Source organism: Bufo bufo, chromosome 1, assembly GCF_905171765.1.
Source record: "Bufo bufo chromosome 1, aBufBuf1.1, whole genome shotgun sequence".
Lineage (NCBI taxonomy): Eukaryota > Metazoa > Chordata > Amphibia > Anura > Bufonidae > Bufo > Bufo bufo.
Genome location: NC_053389.1, coordinates 153,780,961 through 153,805,555, shown reverse-complemented (window position 1 = coordinate 153,805,555; position 24,595 = coordinate 153,780,961). Strand labels below are relative to the sequence as shown.

General features: G+C 46.2%; 1 protein-coding gene across 4 annotated transcripts in view; it reads right to left on the bottom strand.

Annotated features, from left to right (window-relative positions):
- CLSTN1 (calsyntenin 1) overlaps positions 1-24,595 on the bottom strand; it is a 97,714-nt gene that overhangs the window by 24,601 nt on the left and 48,518 nt on the right. For 2 of the 4 annotated variants that reach the window (XM_040430897.1, XM_040430906.1), the window contains 7 exons: positions 21,633-21,841; positions 20,193-20,342; positions 19,847-20,032; positions 18,015-18,263; positions 9,828-9,949; positions 6,174-6,336; positions 1,841-1,891 (listed from right to left, as the gene is read on the bottom strand). In XM_040430897.1, the coding sequence (XP_040286831.1) occupies positions 1,841-1,891; positions 6,174-6,336; positions 9,828-9,949; positions 18,015-18,263; positions 19,847-20,032; positions 20,193-20,342; positions 21,633-21,841 (1,130 nt within the window). The remainder of the gene's footprint in view (positions 1-1,840; positions 1,892-6,173; positions 6,337-9,827; positions 9,950-18,014; positions 18,264-19,846; positions 20,033-20,192; positions 20,343-21,632; positions 21,842-24,595) is intronic. The other 2 variants (XM_040430914.1, XM_040430922.1) reach the window with 1 other exon arrangement.

Below are 24,595 nucleotides of genomic sequence, written 5' to 3'. Positions count from 1 at the left end.
CACAGATTCAGAAATGCTTGTGGCATTTATAAGACCTGTAGATGGTCGGCCATATCATCAGATGATCTGCCTGTATAAAAGTGCAGCAGATTACCCGATGAACGAGGAAATACTCATTCATCGGGCAATCGCAATTTTTAAGCAGGATAAAAAATAGTTTGTCGACGGTAGATCATGCTGACTAATCACCCTATGCTGCCAGAAAATAATGATTTTGTATGGGGACGAGCAATGGTGTTAGTGATTGCTCCTCTCCATCCTGTGGAGGAGATTACTGTATGTAATAGCAGTGGTCTCCTCCACTGACGAGCCGGCGATTGCTGACAAGGAACGCTTCCTTCCCGACAATCGTCAGCCCCATCTTCTGATCCAATACAGGCCTGAGTCAGAACAGGCTCCGTACTTGCTGCACAGTGCTACATTGTTGCATTTGTGCCATAAATCTATATTGTAGCTAAAATTACGTCACAGTAACAGGCTGCTGGGTACGTCTTAGGCTACTTTCACACTAGATCCGGCAGGGTTCAGCAAAAACGCTTCCGTTACTGATAATACAACCGTCTGCATCAGTTATGAACAGATCCGGTTGTATTATCTTTAACATTTCTTTAACATTGTCAAAACTGATCCATTTTGAACTCCACTGAAAGTCAATGGAGGATGGATCCGTTTTCTATTTGCTCTCCGGTCTGGGAACAAAACTAAACGGAACGGAATGCATTTTAGAGCATTCGATTCTGTTCAGTTCAGTTTTCTCCCCATGGACAATGAATGGGGACACAACTGAAGCGTTTTTTTTTCCAGTATTGAGCCCCTATGACGGAACTCAATACCGGAAAACTTTAACGCTAGTGTGAAAGTACCCTTACATGCCAGGGAATGTTGGCTAATAAAGACCTAGGCAGGCTCATGGTGACCATGCACATTCAATAGCTGTTGGCTGAACCATTGGTCTGCCGACAGCTATCTCTCCTTATTACCCCATATATATTCGTTAAGGCAGAACATATATGTGTACTGAATAGGAAGAAAGCCTCTGCAGATACTTCTGGCGGTAGCTTACCTCCTGGGAAAAGGATCGGGTGAAAATACTCATTTTGCCTATCTTCTCTCTGCCCCAACATCATGTGTTGGGACAGAGTTAATAGGCTTCATACACATTAGACTGTCGTCCAAACCCACCAATACACTATTGTGAACGTGGGCCTTTAGAGCTGGGGTGGCTGTTGGTTGCCTTGGCTTTGTACTACGATCATCCTCATTGTTCCACTGCATTAACAGCATAGGTATAATTCACTAAAGGCCCATATACATGGGTATATTGTCAGCTGACCCCACCAAGAACGGCAGGTTTGGGTGACAGTTTAATGCGTATGGGGAGCTCCCAACCCTCCCCCGACAGATAAAGAGAGAAGGATTGGGTGCGATTAATATTTTTGCCCAATCCTTTTTGTTCTCCAGGTATATAAGCTGCAGTCAGAAGTGTTTGGCAGCCGAACGTGTGAGGGGTTTGTGAGCGAGCAGGGAGACCTAGCTGTCGGGACAGCTAATAAATGTGTATCACCACCTTCACACTCTGAAATAATAGAGAGGAGTATGATCCATGTCTCTATACATCCTGCTGCAATACAATGAGCACCTACAGTGTTACATAGTGGTGCTTTTGAGTTATAGAATTATCTATGTTAGCGTTGCTCCTGAGTTTTGTGAAAGAGAAGAGGGACAGAAGCAAGCCCCGAGCGAAAATAGGGATACTGAGAAATGAGTTTTGCTTTTCATGCGAGGGGTGAACAACATGAAATGTCTGTGGTGGAGGAGGACGGGGATGAACTGCAGCCACCTGCATCACTCTCTGTCATGGGCTCAGTGTTATTTCCACTTCCTGAATACTCTGCAGAAAAGTAAGAAGGGACAAACAGGGGAAGTGACCACAGGGTTAGGGACATTTGTAACATTGACAAAACAAGTCATGACAACATATGCACTGCTATAAGAGAGGACGTCAATCTGAGGAAGCGCTGGCTAATGCCCGAGTCTCGTCCAGGTCTATACAGGAAGCTGCGCCAGGTGTCCTCTGTGTCCAGCTTCAACCCAGTCCAGTGAAATACACACACACAGAAGCCTTAGCAGACACAACATGGCCCAATGTGCATGTTCATGGTAATGGCGCCATGGATAACTATTATTGTCATCTACATATCCTCATTAAAAGTGGGAATTATTTTTAATATTAAAGAGGTTTCCCAAGACTAGAAAATTGATTGTCTAACTTGACAGCAATCAATATCAGATCTGTGTGCATCCGACTCTTGGCCCCCTGCCTATCAGCTGAATGAAGGGGTCAGAAGACGTGTGCTGGGCCCCGTCATTGTTTACCAGGCACAACATACTTTTAGTACTGGCTGTGAATAGTAGTACAACTTCGTTCCACCTAAGTGAATGGGAAATGAGCTGCAATCTCTGACACAATTACTACTAAAACTGCTGCGCTATGCCTGGTAAATAACGAGGGGGACTTAGTGCTCAGTAGAGTACCGCAGGGGCTTCAATCAGCTTAAAGGGGTCGTGCAGAGATTTATATTGATGACCTATCCTCAGGATAGGTCATCAATATCTGATTGGCGGCGGTCCGACACCTGGCACCCCTGCAGATCATTTGTTTGAAGAGAAGACGTGCGCCATGCAAGACCCACTTTCAGTTCATTACACTGCACTTTGGCTCGGAAGTGCAGTGTAATGACAAGTACTCGCTTCATTCACTTGGATGGAGAAAATACTTGTAATTACACTACTCCACAGGAGACAACGCTTAGTTTAATGACCAGAAATGAAACAGCCGATTGGTGGGGATGCCTGGTGTTGACCCCATCAGATATTGATGACCTAACCTGAGGATAGATCATCAATATAAATTGCTGCACAACCGCCTCCAGAATGAACAGGAATTGAAATGTATTTTATTCAAGTTTTACTGGATCTTTTACCACAAAGCTATATATCAATCTGCTCAGCTGCTCCTGCCCTATAACCTGCTGCCTATAGATTACATTGTATTTTCATGGTGACTGGTTCCCTTTAAAATATCAAAAGCATCTATACCATACCTGTACTATATCTGTCCAGTGCCACCACTCTGGTCCTCACCACTTAGCTTTATTTTTTCCTTTACATGGCTGCAGAGAGGATATGCCGATATATCCCACATGACTCCTGCAGCCAATCACGGGCCTCAGCGTTCCCCTGCCTTATACAGCTGAGGTCAATGATTGGCTGCAGCGATCAACTGCGGTATATGAGCATGTCACCTCTGCAGCCATGCAATTAAAGCCCGGCAGGGAAGACAAGTACAGCATCGCTGTAGTGGAGGGGGTTAGAAACAGTGAGTATAGGATGTTTCGTTACTTAAAAAAAAATGGGCCAAAGCCATGTCTTCAAGAACTTGTTTGAACACCCTACTTCAATAGTGTTAGAAATCTCATGTAACTATGGCTAGATGATGATTTTTGAAGGTTCAAGCGTATCACAATTCTGGACACAAATATTTTACAGATAAATCTGTAATACTATATTCTTCAAGCAGAATCATGCTGCATCAATTAATAGTAATCTGAGGCCGATGAAGGGAGGCAATTGAGAACTTCAATTCTTCATGACTGTCCCTTGAGTCCTAAAGGCTTCTATTGGCATAGGTCAGGTGTCGGCAACCCGCGGCTCCGGAGCCGCATGTGGCTCTTTTGAACCTTTGCCGCGGCTCCGGCATGGGCGTAGGAAGCGGGGTATCAAATCCCCCCCAGGCCAGCGGCAGTGTGTGCCTCTGATAGGCTGCCAGCACTACTAGGCTGGCAGCCTATGAGAGGCTGACGTAGGCGGCGCGATGACGTCATCGCGCCGCCTGAGCCGTACAGCGCTGGAGTCGGGACACAGGCCGGAAGAGGCCTGCATCGCATCGCTCCAAAGAGGTAAGTATAAGTGTTAATTATTATTATTTTTTAACTGGCAGTCTGGCACATAATGGGGGGGGGCCCTGGTATTATACTGGCACATGATTGGGGGGGGGGGGTCTGGTATTACTACTGGCACATGATTTGGGGGGTCTGGTATTACTACTGGCACATGATTGGGGGGATCTGGTATTACTACTGGCACATGATTGGGGGGGTCTGGTATTACTACTGGCACATGATTGGGGGGGTCTGGTATTACTGGCACATGATTGGAGGGGGGTCTGGTATTACTGGCACATGATTGGAGGGGGGTCTGGTATTACTGGCACATGATTGGAGGGGGGTCTGGTATTACTGGCACATGATTGGAGGGGGGTCTGGTATTACTGGCACATGATTGGAGGGGGGTCTGGTATTACTGGCACATGATTGGAGGGGGGTCTGGTATTACTGGCACATGATTGGAGGGGGGTCTGGTATTACTGGCACATGATTGGAGGGGGGTCTGGTATTACTGGCACATGATTGGAGGAGGGTCTGGTATTACTGGCACATGATTGGAGGAGGGTCTGGTATTACTGGCACATGATTGGGGGGGGGGTCTGGTATTACTGGCACATGATTGGGGGGGGTCTGGTATTACTGGCACATGATTGGGGGGGGGTCTGGTATTACTGGCACATGATTGGGGGGGGTCTGGTATTACTGGCACATGATTGGCGGGGGTCTGGTAAAGGTAAATTAAATATTTTAATTAGCTATTAATTTGCAAAAATATATTTTACATTGTTAAGGGAAAAAGTCCTTTTTTTCTTCAGATTGACAGCTGACTGCACGATCCTGTATATAGCATTAAGGTAAGAAACAATATATGCAGTGTAATATTTGTTTTAAATGTCGCAATGGTTTTGCGGCTCCCAGTTTTTTTTTCCTTTGGAAACGGGTCCAAGTGGCTCTTTATGTCTTAAAGGTTGCAGACCCCTGGCATAGGTCTACAGCAGTAGTTTCACAGTTGGAGAGCCACAGGCTGAAGAACACTGGTCTATAGTTTGCTCTGTAAGGCCTCTTTCACACGGGCGAGTTTTCCACGCGGGTGCAATGCGTGAGGTGAACGCATTGCACCGCACTGAATATGGACCCATTTATTTCTATGGGGCTGTGCACATGAGCGGTGATTTTCACGCATCACTTGTGCGTTGCGTGAAAAATCGCAGCAAGCTCTATATTGTGCGTTTTTCACGCAACACAGGCCCCATAGAAGTGAATGGGGCTGCGTGAAAATCGCAAGCATCCGCAAGCAAGTGCGGATGCGGTGCGATTTTTACGCATGGTTGCTAGGATGAAAGTCTATTCACTGTATTATTTTCACTTATAACATGGTTATAAGGGAAAATAGCATTCTTTAATACAGAATGCTTAGTAGAAGGTCAATTGAGGGTTAAAAAAAATTAATAAAATTAACTCACCTCCTCCAATTGATCGCGTAGCTGCCGGTCTCCTGTTCTTTCTTCAGGACCTGTCAAAGGACCTGTGGTGACATCATTGTGCTCATCACATGATGGACCATGTGATGGGCTCAGTGATGTCACCACAGGTCCTTTGACAGGTCCTGAAGAAAGAACAGGAGACTGACAGCTATGTGATCAATTGGAGGAGGTGAGTAAAAATTATTTATTTTTTTTACCCTCAAGTGACCTTCTACGAAGCATTCTGTATCAAAGAATGCTATTATTTTCCCTTATAACCATGTTATAAGGGAAACCTATCAACTATTTTTAAGGGCATCTGTGCTCTAGCTGCAGATAATTCCTTGATCATATTGCTGTCCCAACACATTGCATGATATAATATGCCTAAATTACACAAAACACTGAGCACTACTAATATGTAGATAGTAGTAACAGTGCACTGTGCCAATGATGACGCTATGTAGTAGGAATGCAAAAATGTCTGGATGAGAGTGAAAGTCAATCCTCGTAAAGGATCCTGTAAGACTCCAGAAACCTCAACACCGTTACCAATTCATGAAATGTATGCAGTAATAGGACGCATCATCAGGAAATCGACATTCATTGCATGGAACACTAAATGTAAAAAAAAAAAAAAAAAACTTTGCAGCAAGAGCGGTCACTTAGATCCTAATCTGATATTCTATACTAATCCGTGAGTCGTCGGTAGACTTACAGATTAGGATATAAGGCAGAAGCAGACATATGACGGGATGATTACCTTGCCAGCAAGCGCCAACCACTAGCTGTGTGTCCAGCTTTGTGGGATGTAGTGGGTAATCCTCAGTCACGGTGATGGGGTCATATGAAACGCCATCAACATACAGAGTGAAGCTGGGGAAGTCAGCAGTCAGGACATAGTGATGCCATTCCTTGTCACAGGCCTGCAGATACAAAAATATGTGATGTTCATTCATTTTGGAAGCACTCTCCAGGCACAAAATATAAGAGGGACATGACAGACCGTGACACACAAATTTGTGAAAAAACTTATGACTGCATGAAGAATGGAAATGTCAGCATTTCTTTATATAACGTATTGCTGACGTTCACCATTTTTCACACGTCCTCCAGAACATAAAGCATGTTGTAGGATTATGCTCGTGCTGAATAGGATCCAGACATTTAAAAAAAACAAAAAAATAATGCAAAATGCCAATCTTCAAAGCAGAGAAAATAGACAGGTTTTAAAATGTCCTTCAGTGTAGAGTAAGTCAAAGTGACTTTCAGACCCGGTGCTGGCATACGTTCTACAAGGATGGGTACTGCAGGCATCAGAAGGGCAGAAAGGCCAGTTGTTTGGTTACACTGTAGACATGAAGTCTAGAACAGTACAAGCTGATTCTACTACAAGGTCACATTGGCTTCTGGCTGCAGTTCCCCAAGGGCGATAGTGTAACCACGAGCATCTAGAGCTTCAGTAAAGCTAATGAGACCAGAAGATTAGATTCAACTTACTGCCATTTTATTTACCTTAGACTCTGAGGTAAATAAAATGGCAGTAAGTTGAATCTAATCTTCTGGTCTCATTAGCTTTACTGAAGCTCTAGATGCTCGTGGTTACACTATCGCCCTTGGGGAACTGCAGCCAGAAGCCTTAGAGGAAACTGGGGACAGGAAAGTCTTAGAAATGAAGAACTATACAGAACACGAGACAGCAAACTAGTAGGGCCATTAAAGAAAGTCTGACATGTCAAAGATACATTTCTCAAGATCTCTTTGGACCACCATGGGTTTCCAGTGCATAGTCTGCAGCATGGCACTGCACACTAGCTTGATCTCCAGCTGTTGTGAGACTACAACTTCCAGCATGCCCTGTCTTGATAGCAGGTTGGAATAGATTTGTCTACTGGTGGATCTTTCTTGCTAGCTAATACAAGAACCATGTTCTAAAGCTAGCCATACACCAGAGACAGCTGTCCGCTCAGCCTGCATGCCCCTGCCAGACGGCTGCAGCTTATCGCCCAGTAGAGCAGATTGGGAATGTTGAACTCCACCCTGCCCACGTCTAATTTATTTATTTTACCCACTTATATAGCACTGACATATTCCATAGTGCTTTACAGACATTATCATTTCCCCCATATCTGCTGTCAGGGGACAGTTAGGAGGTCCCCCATACAAGATAGACTGATAATATGACATGTAGGGTCAGTCTTTGACTTCTCAACTGAGAAATTGACAGGCTTCCCTTTAAATGGTACATTCAAAATCAGTTTAAAGATAAAGCAATGTATAACTGGAAGCTCTTGGGCTCCAATGAAAAATATGTAAAAGACCCCATTTTCTAGGTCCCATTTATGATACTTTTGTCCCAAATATTATTCTTATGTTGCAGAGGGGTCTTTGAGTCTGGGTTTGTTTGCTCGTAGGCAACATTATCCTTAATTTCTCAGGCAATACATTGTAAATGAGAATTAGCTCTTTGATTTTTGAATAACAAACTTTGTGAATGTCTCATTGCATTTTTCAGTTGTGAATTTAACAGGCTTTTTGATTACTTAAAGGGGTTTTCTGGCTGTTTTTAACCGATGACCTATTCTCAGACTAGGTCGGTCATCAGTATCTGATCAGTGGGGGTCCGACACCTGGGACCCATGCCAACCAGCTCTTCTTGCCGCTTACCAAGCACAGCGCCGTACATTGTATAGCGGTTGTGCTTGGTACTGCAGCTTGAATGACATGTGACTAATGAATGTGACGTCATTGGCCAATGTAAGCTGCGAGTAGATACCGAACGCATTGCACCCGCACTGAATCTGGACCCATTTCTATGGGGCTGTGCACATGAGCGGTGATTTTCCCGCATCACTTGTGCGTTGCGTGAAAATCGCAGCATACTCTATATTGTGTGTTTTTCACGCAACGCAGGCCCCATAGAAGTGAATGTGGCTGCGTGAAAATCGCAAGCATCCACAAGGATAGGTCATCAGTTAAAAACAGTTGATAAACCCCTTTTAAATCCTATTTATGGAAAGTTTAAATGGCCCAATTTGTCTGACAATCAGGGATGAACGTTTGTACAAACGCTGGTTCTTGATAATCAGCCCACGTAAAGGTTCTGCAGATGATCTTCATTGCGGACACCCTGGGCAGCAAATCGTGCTGTGTAAAAAGCAATCTTCTGCCCACAAACATTAATTTGTATGAGGATGAGTGATGGCAGTAGCCACTCGTCCCCACGCAGTGGGGGTGATCGCAGCATGTAAATTCAGCTCTTCACCTCCACTGATGAGCAGGCAGTTACGGGGAAGGGACACTTCCTTCCCGATAATTGCTTGTCAGTGCAATGTAAATGCACCTTTACCCTAACTGGTTAACAAGTGAATGCAATGACCTAGAAATAGGTTGTTATCTACCCAAGTTTTAAAAGATGAAACGACAAAGAGGGTTCTTTTCCTTTGCACGTACAGGTCATACTGTGATTGAGCAGCTCTGCAGGGGCCGCTGCCTCTCCAAATATTGACAAAGAGCCTATTGAACGGACACAAAATCCCTGGTATTTCCACACGGAGCTGTGCTCTGCAATGTGACATGAAGACTTGTCTAGAAGTGTTTACTTCAAATCATGCCTGCTGCACGGTAACAAGCATCCCACACCACCCACCACAATATGTTCCAGAAGCAGCTACTACTGAGCAGAAGATTCAAGACGATAACACCAAAAACACTTTCTCTAATGAGACAGGTCCTGGGGGATTTTCTTCCTCCTCCTTATCTTTGATTTCAGATAATGACAAATGTATAGCACAAAACTTCTCTTTACAGAATATATTTGGAACTGCTTATATAGAAATCCCTAAAAAAAAAAATGTTAGAGCTGCGGGAGTGATCTGATGGGTGGCTGGGAGCCAAGAATTCATGTTACTATGAACTAATATATTCTATACTGTCTTTTTATTGGCCTCATCTTAGGCCAGTTTCACCCTGGCGTTAAGCTTTTCCGCCAGGCTGTTCCAGCAGGAGAACAGCCTGCCGGATCCATACTACCGTTTGCACACGTGTGCTACCAGAAGACCGTCCGGCCCCATTCACTATAATGGGGAGCGGAGGAGATCTGGTTGCAGCATGGCAAATATGCCGAGAGGCAGCCGGACAAGTAGCGTTTTTTGTCCGGCCGCCTCTCGGCATATTTGCCATGCTGCGGCCGAATCTCCATTATAGTGAATGGGCCTGGGCGGACTTCCGGCAGGCTGTTCCCCTGCCGGAATAGCCTGCTGAGAAAGCTTAACGCCAGTGTGAAATTGGCCTTACAATGATAGGTGTCTTTGAGCAGCACACTGTCACCTTACACATGTACACGTGGAGGCATCCACATAACTGCCATCTTAAGGATATGCATGGTGAAGCAGAAGACATAACAAAAGCCTCTTACCTGATTCAACTTCCAGTGGAACTCTGCTGGTTTATATGATTTGTCTTCTGTGGGTTCTTGTCGGAACAGGAATCCCAGCTTGCAGTTGTGTATGTAGAGAGAGTAATGGTGTCGGTTCATATCTGGAGAGGACACAAATGGCAAAGGGTCTTTCATTGAACTAACTCTTTATCACAATGGACACGTATATACTAAAATGAGCAGAGGCCATGAACACTGCAGGTTTCTCCTGGAGAAAATTGGATTTTTTGTACTCACCGTAAAATCCTTTTCTCGTAGTAGGAATTGGGGGACACAGCACCATAGGTATATGTCCAACTACCACTAGGAGGCGACACTAGACATAAAAAGTGTTGGCTCCTCCCCGTTGGGCTATACCCTCTCCACAGACACTAGGCAGCTCAATTTGTACCAAAAGCAGTAGGAGAGAGAAGAAAGGCAAGGAACCAACAACTCCTGTACCGGGAAAGATCAAGAGACCAGCCCGGAGAAGCGTAAGTAAAACAACATAGGGTGGGATCTGTGTCCCGCAATGCCTACTACGAGAAAAGGATTTTACGGTGAGTACAAAAAATCCAATTTTCTCGTGCATGGCATTGGGGGACACAGCACCATGGGACGTCCCAAAGCAGTCCTCGAGGGTGGGAAGAACAACCATGCCACCTGTTGGGCATACAGGTGTGGGAGAACCATGTGACCCAACAGGAGAAAAGCACGGAATAGGCAGGAAGCCTCATAACAAGGGAGAAACCCCAAGGAGGCCACAGTGATGACTGCCAGCACCCCAGGACAATGCCTGGGAGAAGGTCCCAAATGCAAGAAGAAGGCAAAGGGGAACACCCAGCTCAGCCGAAGGCTGGAGAGAAAGTAGGACAGCATCGCGTATCGGATCTACCTAACATCCCAATTGTCTCAGGCGAAAGCACAAACACCCTGAGGTCAACCCCTGAAGGGCCAGGGGAGCAAGGGAACATGGAATCACTGAAGGCCAACGAGTGAGGGAAGCGGGTCTCCCCTCACCGCAAAGCAGGTGAAAAAATTAAGCGCCCTATTGAAAGGAAAAAATCCCGAAGGCGCTAAGGGAAACCGCCAACCCCTGAAAAGGGAGGGGGTTGTAAGTAAAAACCACGAAAAGAGAAAAGACAAGACCTGCATCCCCAAACCAGGAGACGAGGAACGAGCCACTGAAAACTAAATATCGCTGAGAAGTGCAAGACCGGAGAAACTCCAGCAAAACGAATTATCAGGGAAGAAGGGAACCAGATGCAAGCCCAGGAAATCTCAGCAGGGGCACACTGGAGTGAGGGAAGCCATAGCAAGGCTCACATATGAAGGGAGCAGGACTCCCCCCACCGCGAAGCAGGTGATGAAGTTAAGCGTCCTATTGAAAAGTGAAAACCCCAAAGGCGCTAAGGGAAACCGCCAACCCTTGGAAAGGGAGGGGGTTGTAAGTAAAGGCCAGGTAAAAAGAAAAAAATAAGAGAAGACCTGCATCCCAAAACTAGGACACGAGGAACGAGCCTCTGAAAACAAAATATTGCTGAAAAGCACAAGACCGGAGAAACTCCGGCCAAATGAAGTATCAGGGAGATGCAGGCCCAGGAAATCTCAGCAGGGACACACAGGACTGAGGGACATGGGAAGAGAAGGAGCGCACTCCCAACAGTCTATGGAGGAAGGTTCTACAAACAGGAGGAAGTCCCTCCCGAAGGAGACCATAAGGTGGAAATGCAAACCGTAGCACTAAACCACTCAACACCAGGTACTTGACGTGGGAGGATGGGAAGATAGACACGAATCCCAAGAGGTCCACAAGGCTATTGGAACCCGCAAGGGGAACAATCAACCCAGGCCCCTCCCAAACAACGATAATCCTACAGAATCTGTGTGGTCAAATGAACGGGGACAGGGACTCCAGAAAGGAGTACCCGCAATGGGCTCACAAGGAACCATGAACTGAACCACCAGAGGACAACAAAAAACAGAATATCCAAGAAAAAATTAAAAGAACCACCATATGGGAAGGAATTGGCCATGGACAACTAGCCATTCAAAGAATAGTGGCTAGCAATCTGCATACATTGTCCCGGGGAGAGCAAATACAGCGGCTTGGGTTGTACCACTAAAACAACAGACACCCATATGCATAAGGAATGGCGAAGTCGCTATAAAAGAAAAGGGAGTGACTACACGAAATGTAGAAACCAGCTGCGACCGACATACAGAAGACTCCCAAGGGGAGAGAGTACCAGACAGGCGCAGACAATAGCAAGGTCCCAGGGGACTGCCCTCTGTTAGTAGTACTACTAAGCAGAGAATATAAGGGAACACCCGGACCCAGAAGGAACTACGGAACCCTGTCCTATGTCAGAGAAATCAGCAGAAATTCACCTACGAGGCAGGTGTGTGGCGCTCAGTGGTTCTGTCCCTGACTCATCAGGGAGGACTCCAGCGAGGATAATGTCGCTGACCCCAGGAGGATTCCGTGTGGCGGAGGACATCCAGTGATGGCCGAAAACTGCTGCAGCGGCCGGTGATCACCAAGCTACGTATCCCAACAAGGAGAAGATCCAGTGGAGATCACTGTACTCCACCAGGAATGGTCCGCCCTGTAATAGAAAACAACACGGGTACTCCTTTATAATATGGGGAACACAGAGTGCAGCATTTGATAGGGATGGCAATAGCATCAGATCAGAACAGATCAGCCATATACTGGGTACACCAGAAGTAGTAATAGACCGACAAGGTGGAGGTGGGGGTTGGGCTGGCCCACCCCTGCCAGATATGGCTACCATGTTCGTGCTGAACCAGGATGGCCGAAAAGGGAAGTAACTAACATCCGCAGCACAGATTAGAGCCCGGGGAAGGAAGCACCCAGTAATACAGAAACTGTATGGGCCACAGATTGCACCATAGGGCCCAGCACGTAGGTACTAAAAATACACGCCTAAAACCGAGGTAAAGTGGCTGCATGTTGCACACTAAGGAGGGTGGAAACAAAGCCACAGCATCCAGGAATGCGACCGCATTTGGAGGGTACAGGTCCTCAACCTGTAAGGTAGAAATACGGCTGTGTAGTGCAGAGATACGACCAGAGGGGTGCAATGGGTACAGCATCTGGAGATTTCAGAGGTACTAGGTCTAAGATTAGAGCGATGTGGCCGCATGGAGCACCCTAGGACCAGAGAAGTGCAACGGCTGCCACGTTAGCTATGGCCCCTATATTTCGCTCGGGAAGGAAAAAATAGGGCCGCACGGTACCACAAGGAACGACAGGTGCACACCACAACTAAGTAAGTGCAATGGCAACTGAAGAATGCCCTCTATTTCACCTAAAAGAGGGAAACAGGGCCGCATAGTACACCATAGAGCCCGACAGGTGTAACGGCTGCAGCATCAGAGACGGTGCAGGAACTCTACCTAAGAAGGGAGTAAGATGGCTGTTTGGTGCAGACTAGATGAGGTTGCAGTGGCAACGGCACTACAAAGTGGCCTCAATATCTCGTCCGGTAAGGGAGAAATAGTGCCGCAAGGTACACCATAAGGCCAGACAGGAGCAACGGCAACAGCCCCTGGAGATAGAGAAGTTAAATAAAAATGAAGGGAACAAGGTGGTAGCCTGGTGCCCACTAGAACCAAACAATTGCTACAGCAATTGAGAGTGGCCTCTATATCTCGCCGAGAAGGGAGAAATAGTCCCGCACGGAACACAATAGAGCCCGCCAGGGATATTGGATAAAGCATCAGGAGATGGTGTAGGGACTCTATCCATGAAGGGAGCAAGGTGGCTGGAAACAGACAGGTGCAATTGCTACGGCAATTGAAGGCGGCCTGTATTTCTCGCCCGATAGGGGGAAATAGTGCCGCATTGAACACCATAGCCAGTCAGCAGGAACTCTACCTATAAAAGTAACAAGGCAGCTGGAAACAGACAGATGTAATCCATTACAAAAGAACCTTTAGAGGCCGAGAAGGGTTGTCAACCCTACAAGAGGCGTTTGCCTGAATTATCAGCTCGCCTAGAACATAGCCCCTGGATAGGTGGAACCGGGAAGGTCTGTCGTGTACAGCTTACGAGGGCGTACGTACCAGAGACACCGCGTAGGTGTCCCAGTTGCTAAGCACGGTGACGGCTGCCTTACCAGTGCGGAAATTACCTTTGCAGGCAGGAGAGCGCCATCCGAAAGTCCACTAGAGGGGCACCAAACCTGGTAGGGTAGGTACCACCATGCACGTATGACTTGACCACGCAGAGGGATTCTGCATGGTGGAAGACTGCCTGATGCTCTGGGAATCGGTGCAGAGGTGTCCCCAGAGGCAACTGACAGAGAAGGCTTCGTCACCAGCCTCAGGCCTGTCCTGGGGGACCCGAGGATGCCGAGGAGGGGTGGAAGCTAGTTGAGACCCCCCCGGTTGGTCCATGGGCTACTCCTTGCGTGACCCTATATCTGAGCGTGACTCAGGGGGGAAGGAGACTGCAATTTGTAGGTAGCGCTCCAGCGACTCCGCCAGGGATTGGGCGAGTCAGGCAAGGTTCCCATGGATCGACATGGAGGGAGCCCATTCAGGGGGGACCTACACACAAAAGGGTGGGAGGGGGGACAAGGCGACCACGTGGAAACCTCCGTAGACAACGGACGCACGTAAAATACGTGGCGATCCGATAGGGAGGCTGGGAGAGGAGGCCCCATAGAGCAGCAGGGCTGACCTATCTGACCCCGGATGCCACAGTTCCCAAGAGGTGCTGCAGCAGCTATATAGCAGGTGGCAGGGCTGCAGGAGAATGCAGCAATTGAGAGGGGAGAGAGGGAAAGGAGCCTGCGGAGCAATTCAGCCAGAGGCTGCCTACCGGACCCCAGGAGCTGTGCAGCGCACCGGAGCAGAAGATGGCAACCGGAGAGAGCAGGAGCCGACAGCCGGAGGAAGAACCGCCCCTCAGAGAGAGAGCAGGGAACCTGGGTCTGGCTTGGCAGGCAGAAGAGGCCCCTCCCAGGCTCCCCCCACGGAGGGGAGGAGACGGAGTAAGCCCGGGAAGGGAGAAAGTGGGCGGGGAGTTGCGGCCTAGTAGGCCCGAAAAGCCGGGGACTAAATTAGTGGAGCGCGGCCAGGGGCGAACGGCCGCGATCGCGATAGTGCCCCAGAACTGCCGCGACCAACGGGGGCCAGGTGGGGGAGAGAACTGAAGAAGAGACCCCCAGAGAGAGAAAAAACGGAAGGCCAGGGGGCTTCTGGGGCCAGGATACAGCTGAGAGAAAAACCCACAACCTAATGTAACAAGGCACTTATCAGAGGCAAGGCATTTACCCACACAGCAATGAGAGCTGCATTAGGTATCCGGGAAGGGAGTATGAGGGGGGAACGCGCCCAGGAAGGAGGGTGGGATCCCTAATCTAACATACTCACCCTCAGACGTCTTCAGGCGCAGCAGTAACCACCCCCTCGGCGGACTCAACACGGGAACCGTGGGACTGCCGGAATTCCACTGCGGAAGCAGATTTGGGGACTGGGTGGCTGCCAGGTACCTGAGTACGCACCCGCAGGGGGGCAACTAAAGTGGAACACGATGGAGCCACCCCTGCAGCAGGCCGGAACCTGCAGAGAAGAGAAAAATAAAATTAAATAAAAAAGTAGCAGGATGGCCTGCACAAAAATCAGGTCAGGTCTGCCTCCTACAGACACTAGAACAAGACTGAGCTGCCTAGTGTCTGTGGAGAGGGTATAGCCCAACGGGGAGGAGCCAACACTTTTTATGTCTAGGGTCGCCTCCTAGTGGTAGTTGGACATATACCCATGGTGCTGTGTCCCCCAATGCCATGCACGAGAAATGATCTGTTGTATATTTACTAATATCATTTTTACATTATGTATTTCTTTATGCGAGATTTATTCTGTAAAGTAAAAGGGATTTTTCAGAAAGACTTTTGTCATATTTTTTTTTTAAACAGGCCAGAACATGTTAAAAATAACAACGAAGCTTTCTCACTTCCATCGATTCCCCACTACTGCTGTTCTGATGCTGCTCCGGGCGTGACTTGACATGCCAGAAACATTAGGAAAGGCCTGCTCAACCAATCACTGGCTGGGACGGGTCACCACTGAGGCACGTGATTGGCTGAGCTGACCTTTCCTTGCATTTCAGCATCAGGGGATCAGTGTAGATGAGTAAAGCGACTTTAAAAGCGACTGGGATTATTTTATTTTTTTATAATTTTCTTTCAAAATTTTTGTTTGTTAAAAATATCAAAGAAGCTTCAAAAACTAACTTAAAAAAATAAATAAATCTCCCTGGAAAACCCCTTTAATGTCTGTACTTATTTGCTGCATTCCCATTGTATAATGTCATGCATGTACACTCTGTACAAAACATATCAGTGTGTATAATCTGGGACCTCAGTATAGCCGCATGTTTTAACAATGTAATAATAAAAGGGATAGTTTTATTTTAAGGGAAGTGCCAGACTGACCTCGATCAACCTGTGTATTGTAGGTTTTCTACAGTGGGTCATGAAATCCAAGAACGAACACTATGCATTCAATATAAATCAATGAACTCAGTTCAAACTCCCTGTGCTCCAGAGCTGCTGCTCTGATTCTCCCCGCTGGGCTTTGTTATGACCGCTGCAGCCAATCAACTGACTTAGTGGTCTCGTTCCATCTACTGCTGAGGCTTGTGAGTGGTGGGGAGAATTAGAACAGCAGTGCTGTGGTGGGGGGTTTGGAATATGCTCATCCACGTCTGTTATATATTTTTTTTGTTAAGGCAACCCCTTTAAGTATCTGTAAGCTTGTTGACCAATAACAACCAGCAACATTATGAATGCAGCCCTGGAGTATAATGCAGGCTATGAGGAATGTAATGTATTAACAAAGTGAAATAATACACTTTTGGAAATTAACATTTCATTGGTTGCCTCTCAATGTAAATGATTTGCACCATTACCTGTATGGCAAGATTTTAATTTTCAGGAGTGGGTGGACAGAATTTAAACGTTTGGCAAAAGGAAAACTACCTTCCCCAAATACCTTGGTCTCAATCAGCCGATATCCCACAGAGACACAAACATAGCTTGGTTTCTTTTTTTAAACTGTATTAATGGAGGGCAGTGATACCATAGGGTTACATTTCACATCCCACAGACAACAGGTCTCTGTGCTCCTCCATTTATGTGCCAGCTGATCAATGCCCCCTCTGTGCACTGCGTCAGCTCAGGTGGAAACAAGAGTGAAGAAATATACACTATTCGGCCTTACGCCCTAGATAAATACATACCTAACACTGCAGAGAATAATCACAAGCAGCTTTGTATCCGTCTACAGTATTAGGCTTGTCCCCATGTATGCTATATAGAGCACGTGGTCAAACCAATAATAGGACAACCCGTATGAAGGTTCAGATGGATCCAGACACAAAGATCACAGTATCTAACAGAGAGAGCAGCACAGTCCAAAGTGCATTCCATAGATAAATACACTTTATCAGTCTACATGAGTCAATAATAGCTGCTGGCCGATATAAAGTCACCCAGACAGTAACTGCATTGCAGTATCCGGGCCTCTGATGCAGAAAACTGGTCATGGAAAACAGAAATCAATCCATGTTATAGAACACACATCAATGAAGCCAAAATGCACTGCTACATTATGAGGTTATAAGTAGGCGGAGATGCTAAAACAATACACCGCCTCCTCTCAGAAGCATCCTATCCGATAGGATCTATGGAACTACAAGTTCCAGAGACTCACAGCAGGCACAGGCTGTCCGAATAATGAAATATTTTAAGTTTCCACATGAAAGTCATATACAAAGAGGTATCTCCCAAGAAAGAGAACCATCTCACCAGCACCGCGTATTGGAAGTGGCTTCCTGTCAAATGGCTTCCTGTCAAGTGGCTATATTCCCTCGTCAAATCCCAAGACTTGTTGGAAAGTTGGATCTTGACTCATAGGGAGACACTTCCAAGAGGTGGCGCTGGCGAGATGGTTCTCTTCCTTGGGGGATATCTCTTTGCATATTCATTGCCCATAAAGCATTGCCAATAAGTCTCCATATAGGACTGGTCTCTTTAAAGAGATTCAGCACCCTGCCTAAGCAACAAAAGTCATATTCTTGTGCTCGGAAACCAGTGCAGAACGACATTCTTGATTTCATATATTAAAAATCATATAATGGAGGGGATCCAGTACCTGTCTTGTCGGAATTACACAGGATAGTCTCCTTGTCACGTCCTCCGGGTCCATGCCTCATCCACACAGATATGACAAATGGCTCTTTCAGGTCAGCAGTTACAATCCCATCGGGAACCTTGACAGCTTGTGTACCATTAAACTCAAACACCTGGTCACTGTCATGGCCGTTATCTGTGGACAGCCCCAAGGTCCAGTTGGTAGCAGTACTGGGAGGAGGCAGCAGCTCGGCTGTACTGGATGAGGCACCTACAAAAAAAAAAAAAAACACAAACTGAGTAAATGGCAGGTTACCACTTAATGCAATTTGGTAACTTCACATCTCAATCATAAAGCATGACACAGTAATTGAAAAGGGGATCTAAACCTAACCCCTTCCTGACATACCCCATACATGTACGCCGCATGTTGGGTTTTTAAAGATGGCATCTGCTCCAGAGTGGAGGGAGCACCATAGTCGATGGCTGCCTGCTGATTTACACAGCAGACACACAGAGCCAATGTCTGTGATCAGCCATAACGGTGATCACAAACATTTAAACCCCTCAGATTCCATGGCCAATTGTGACCAAGGCATCTGAGAGGCTTTTCGGCAGCAGCGCTGCGCTCCCGGGACCCGTATGGCTTCCTCGCATGGTAATCGAGGAGCAGTTCATTTGCTTTGGCAGCCTCCGGCTCTCTGAAGGATCCGAGGTCTGCCTCAGTTATGTTCTTATGGAGTTCCTATGGCAAGACTCCATAGGAACATAGCAATTCTCCCACAGGCTGCAGTTAAATCATTGCAGTCTATGGAAGAAGACATCTGATGATGGCATGCTCAAGTCTACAAGGGGTACTTAAAGTGTCAAAAAAGTAAAAAAAAAAATTAAAATAAAAAAAGATTAAAATTCATTTCACTCCCTTTCCCCCCATATTAAAAAAATAAAAATGGCCAATCCACAGTTTTTGTTGCTTCCGCCCCCCCCCCTAAAAAAAACAAAAAAAACAAGTAAAATGTGATTAAAAAAAAGTCATACACCCAAAATGGTATCAATAAATAACTACAGATCACACTACAAAAAATGAGCCCTCACACAGCACGTAGACCTAAATATAGAAAAAGTTATGGGGGTCAGAATATGACGATGCAAAATGTGTTCGAAAGTTATTATTTATTTATTTTAAGCAAGAAAAACTATAAAAATGTGATATCGCTGTAATCATACTGAGAATAAGGCTCCATTCACACGTCCATATAATGGGTCTGCATCCGTTCCGCAAATTGCGGAACGGGTGTGGACCCATTCATTCTCTATGGGGACGGAATGGATGCGGAGAGCACACTATGTGCTCTCCGCATTATCGGAGCGCGCCTCTGATCTTCCGGTCCGCAGCTCCGGAAAAAAGTAGAACATGTCCTATTCTTGTCCGCAATTGCGGCCAAGTATAGGCAGTTCTATGGGGGTGCCGGCCGGGTGTATTGCGGATCCGCAATGCACTACGGACATCGGAATGGACTTTAAGGTAACAAGTCCATTTTAATGCGTATGGAAGAACGTAAAAACGAAAACTGTGGAGAAATTGCTTTTTTTTCCCCCAATTCCACCTCATTTGGAATTTTCTTCCAGCTTCCCATTACATCATATGCAATATTAGATGGTGCTATTATAAAGTACGACTTGTTCTGCAAAAAACAAGCCCTCATATGTCTATGTGAACGTTAAAATGAAAAAGTTATGGCTCTGGGAAGGCAGGGAGTGAAAAACGAAAATGCGAAAACTGAAAAACCGCTGCGTCAGGAATAGGTTAAATTGGCCATAACATCCTGAAACATAGTAGCTTCTGACTCTTACCGCATAGCCGGTGAATTGACTTCTCAGAATAGGTATCTCGGTCGCACCCTTTACCAATGTGACTGGTTTCCAGTTGTACTGTAGCTTGAATGGAAGTGATGGGCTCATCGCAGGTCTCCAGGTGCATTCCAGGGAACAGTGCCAGGGATCCAGTGCCAGGCTCATACTCTATCCTCTTACTCCAGCCTGTAGAAAATGCACAGAATACTGAGCATCATGTTCTCCCTTTTGTAATATGTCCAGTTACAGCAATGTCCTGGTCTGTTCTTTTCTACATTTTGGGATCATACTTACATAACTAAAAAGAAACAAAGATGCAAACCATGGCATGCAGGAAATGACCTACCTTGCCAACTTGCTTTACATGTAGGTTTAATGTTAATCTTGACCAGTATGTCCTCAGTGGCCCTCTTCTTCCCGCAGTCATAGGCAGTGACTGTGAGCTTATACTGACGGTCTTTCCCATAATTCAGCTTCTCTGTGTTCTTGATGTACCCTGAAGCAGTTACAGAAGATGACATATTAATCTTTTATCTGCTTTCTGTGTATATGTTTATATTCTTTTTAGAGTACTTTCATACTTGCATTTTTCTTTTCCGGCATAGAGTTCCGTCCTAGGGACTCTATACCGGAAAAGAACTGAACAGTTTTATCTCCATGCATTCTGAATGGAAAGCATGTCTTCAGCTCAGTCTTTTTGACTGATCAGGAAGGAGATAATACCGCAGCATACTACGGTTTTATCTCCAGCCGAAAAAACTGAACACTTGCCGGAATGCCATAGGAATGTATTAGTGCCGGATCCGGCATTCAAAATACTGGAAAAAAAATAAATGCCGGGTCCGTTTTTCCGGATGACGGCATTTCAATGCATTTGTATGATGGATCAGGATCCTGATCAGTCTTAAAATGCCATCAGTTGGCATACTTTTTGACGGATCCGGCAGGCAGTTCCAGCAACGGAACTGCCTGCTGGATTCCTCTGCCACAAGTGTGAAAGTACCCTTAGGAGATTTTATTTAGAAAATGATGCTTTTGCATATAGATTTTATATCAGTAACTGGATATATGTTAAATCTACCGACATAATAAATTGTATTACTGTGAATACATTTCAGGGTAGCACCAGACTTATACAGCGCCATCTATGGTGCAGTGGACGGAGCTGGTTACTGCAGCTCTGCTTGTGTGCACTTCAATGAGAGCAGCACTGCAGTAACCAGGAGCCAGCTACTGCAGAACAGATGATCAGCAGGGGTACAGACCCCCGCTGAGCTGATCAGATATTGATGGCCTATCCACAGGCACCGGCAGTGTCAACTTCGCATTGCGGTGCGCACCCACTGGCTTCAAAGGGACAGCGATCCGCAAGACATGTTCCATCTTTTGTGGTGTGTAGGCATGGTCCCGGAAGCCCTTCCATGTGCTTCTGGGTCTGTGCCTCACCCTGCAGCAGCCAGACAAGAGAAATAAATGATTGGCTGCAGCGGTCACATGGCCGTGTCGAGACAAAGCATGAAATAGTGAGTATGACTTCTTGTGCTATTTTAGAACATTATAAGCTGTATTATCCCATATAAATAGTGTCGAATTTTAAGCTGCAGCTTAATTTTCAATCTGTCAGCTTGGTTGCTGGGTACACAATGCCTAACAACCACAATGTCAGTTGCCAGGCAGCACATCACCTAGCAACCAGTCTGAACTACCGAACTGAAGACGGAGAAGGGGCTTTCGAAGGACTGAAGAGCGGAATATTTTATAACACAGCGGGGGATTGGGAGCTTACCGTCTTTGTCTATAGAGAAGGGAACATCAGGGGTTACAATCTCATAGCTGCAGATCTGGCTGAACTGGGGGGAGCAGTCAGCATCCACAGCTTCCACCTTCAGAATATTATCGTATTTCTTTCCCTCGATGACTGTTGCTTTGTAAGACTTTTCCTTAAACACGGGAGCGTACTCGTTCACGTCATTCACTTGGATGTGCACGGTTGCCCTGCAGCGAGTTAATAACATAATTGAGATGAGATCAGCTGCACTGGAACTTAATGCAGGATGCCTAATAACTGGAAAAGTGCCTCAAGGGAAGGGCCCCACACTGGGAATGGCCCACTTTATCACGAAATCTTACTGCTGTGATCCTACAACTCTGCTCTGAAAGTGTATTAACACCAACACACACAGGATTGGATTAAATGTATGCAGAATATTGCTGTAGAGCAAGGAAATATGATGGAGCACAGGGATTGTAAAGAAAGAGGTCACATCCGAGTAATGGTGCTTGAAGGACCCAACATAAGAGGACACCAGTACTAGGGATATTATAAGTTGGGGGCTCCATTACAGGTTTGTATGTAATATGATATATCTACCTGTCCTTGGACACCCCAAGCACTCAAGACACTTAAGACATTTCAACACAATGGGGGGAACTTATCAATGCTGTACACCAGTTTTCTGCCATACAAAACTCGGACATTTTTTGCACAAGCCACATATTCTGCAAAAACGTGCGACTTTGCTGTGAGCAGTGGAAAATCACCCACTTTCCAAAAAGTGGATGGGGCTTAACCAAAGGACTGGGGGCTTTTTGGTCCAAAGTTGTTATAATATACACCACAAAATTTGCATTAACTATAGCTGAATCCTACACCCTCCCATAGCTGGTGGATTTCCGTTTGGGTGCACGCTCCTCTTAGTACCTTCGGCAGTTCGGCTCATCTTACTCCAATGGACTTTTGCCTGACACTGGAGTATGAAACCCAGGTCTCAGTAAATCTGCCTTAGGCCTCTTGCACACGGCCGTTGCAGTTCCGTTCCGTGCATTAGGGACCGCAATTTGCAGTCCCCAATGCACGGGCAACGTAAGTGCGGCGACCGCGACGGATCCAGACCCATTCAACTTGAATGGGTCCGTGATCCGTCCGTTCCGCAAAAAGATAGTTCTATTTTTTTGCAGAACGAAAGCTCGGATTGGAACCCCACGGAAGCACTCCGTAGTGCTCCGTTCTGTGCTTCCTTTTCGCACCGCCGGATTTGCAGACCCATTAAAGTTAATGGGTCCGCATCCGTGATGCGGAATGCACACGGCTGGTGCCTCGTGTATTGTGGAACCGCCGTATGCGGCCCACAATACGGCCACGGGAGCACAACGGCCGTGTGCAAGAGGCCTAAATGTGTTCAGAGTGTTCTGTTGGCACCTTCAGATCCCCTTAATCAATGAGCGGTCATGTCCATATGGCAGCGTACAGACTAGTGATATTGGTGCCAGCAACTGAAGTGAGCAAAATTCAAGCAGAAACGTGTAGTAAATTATGTACATAAATTACGGTACTTTACATGCCTCAGAAAACGACCTTTTAAACATTAATGACACATGGCAGGTTTTCTAGCAGCTGCTGAATATCAACATCACATTCTATATAAAATATGTATGGGGAATTAGATTTTACAATAAGTGATGGGGCCGTGGCCCTTTCACAATGCATGCAGACAGAAATCGAAATATACCCATGTGCTAATTGCAAGCAAATATCTGCCCCAATGGTAACTTTTGCAGTCCTAAAACTTACTTTAGGAAAGCAACCAGCTGACACAGTCTAGAAGTTATACTTTATACAGGCTTCTATCGCACATGGAAATTTTGCTTTATCTTAAAATAACATACTGTAATCTTGTGCTTTCTGGGACCTCTACTGATCCTGAGAATAAAGGGCTGCAGCACTGGTTTAGTTTTCCCTCCACTTTGGCACCCGGCTGTGCAGGCAGAAACCATGAATTGAATCTAATGCTACACCCCATTCATTCTCAGGACTTATGAGGGTTCCAGAGGTCAGACTCTCACCAAACATAAAATGATGGCATATTCTAGCCATATACCATCACTTTATAAGATGGAAATACCCCTCTAAAGGCTATGGACACCTCTGAATGCAGTTTTCTTATATGAAAGGGCTTATCAAATGGCTAAAACATGCCCCCAATGCCCGGGCCCCTCATATAGATTATACTTACTCCGCTCCCCGGCACCCACGTCGCTCCTGATCCCTGCACGGCCGCCGCTGCATCTCCCCATTGCGGGGATCAAAACATCTCCCGACGGTTGGGGCAGCCAATAGCAGGTATGCGAAGGGGAGATGCAGCAGCGGCCGTGTGGGGATCCAGAGGGACGCGGATGCAGGGAGCGGGGGGGTGGGGGGGGAGTATAATCTATATTAGGGGCCCGTGCATTGGGGGACATGTTTATGGTTTGGATAACCCCTTTGATGCATTAAAAATACTGTGCCGTGTCTTTCTGTAGTCTCTCAGGTTTTCAAACACATTGCAGGCTGCTTTGTCCCATTCACAGTGAAATTCTTCAGACTGCTTGCTGGCTCGGTCTCCAGCTTCTGTCTCTTCTCTCCTGAACAATCTTCTAAGCTGAACTCAACTTTGATTTGTAAAAATGATTTGCACATTAAATGCTAAATGATGGCTAGATTGTCTCTCCATTACTAATACCAGTAATAATAATAATAATACGCAAAGGCTGGAGTTACACCAAGACCTTTTGTAGCACTTTTGATTGATTGTAACTATCGAGTGACAGCTGCAATGCTCAAGACTGCATACAAGTCTATTTACTGCCATGGACTACAGCTGTACCTTGACAGTTAACATCCATCAAAGAGGTTACAAAAAATCTATGGGTACAGCCACATGTTCAGGTTTTTAGATACCGTTTCTGGAGCCAAAATCAGGAGTGGATGAT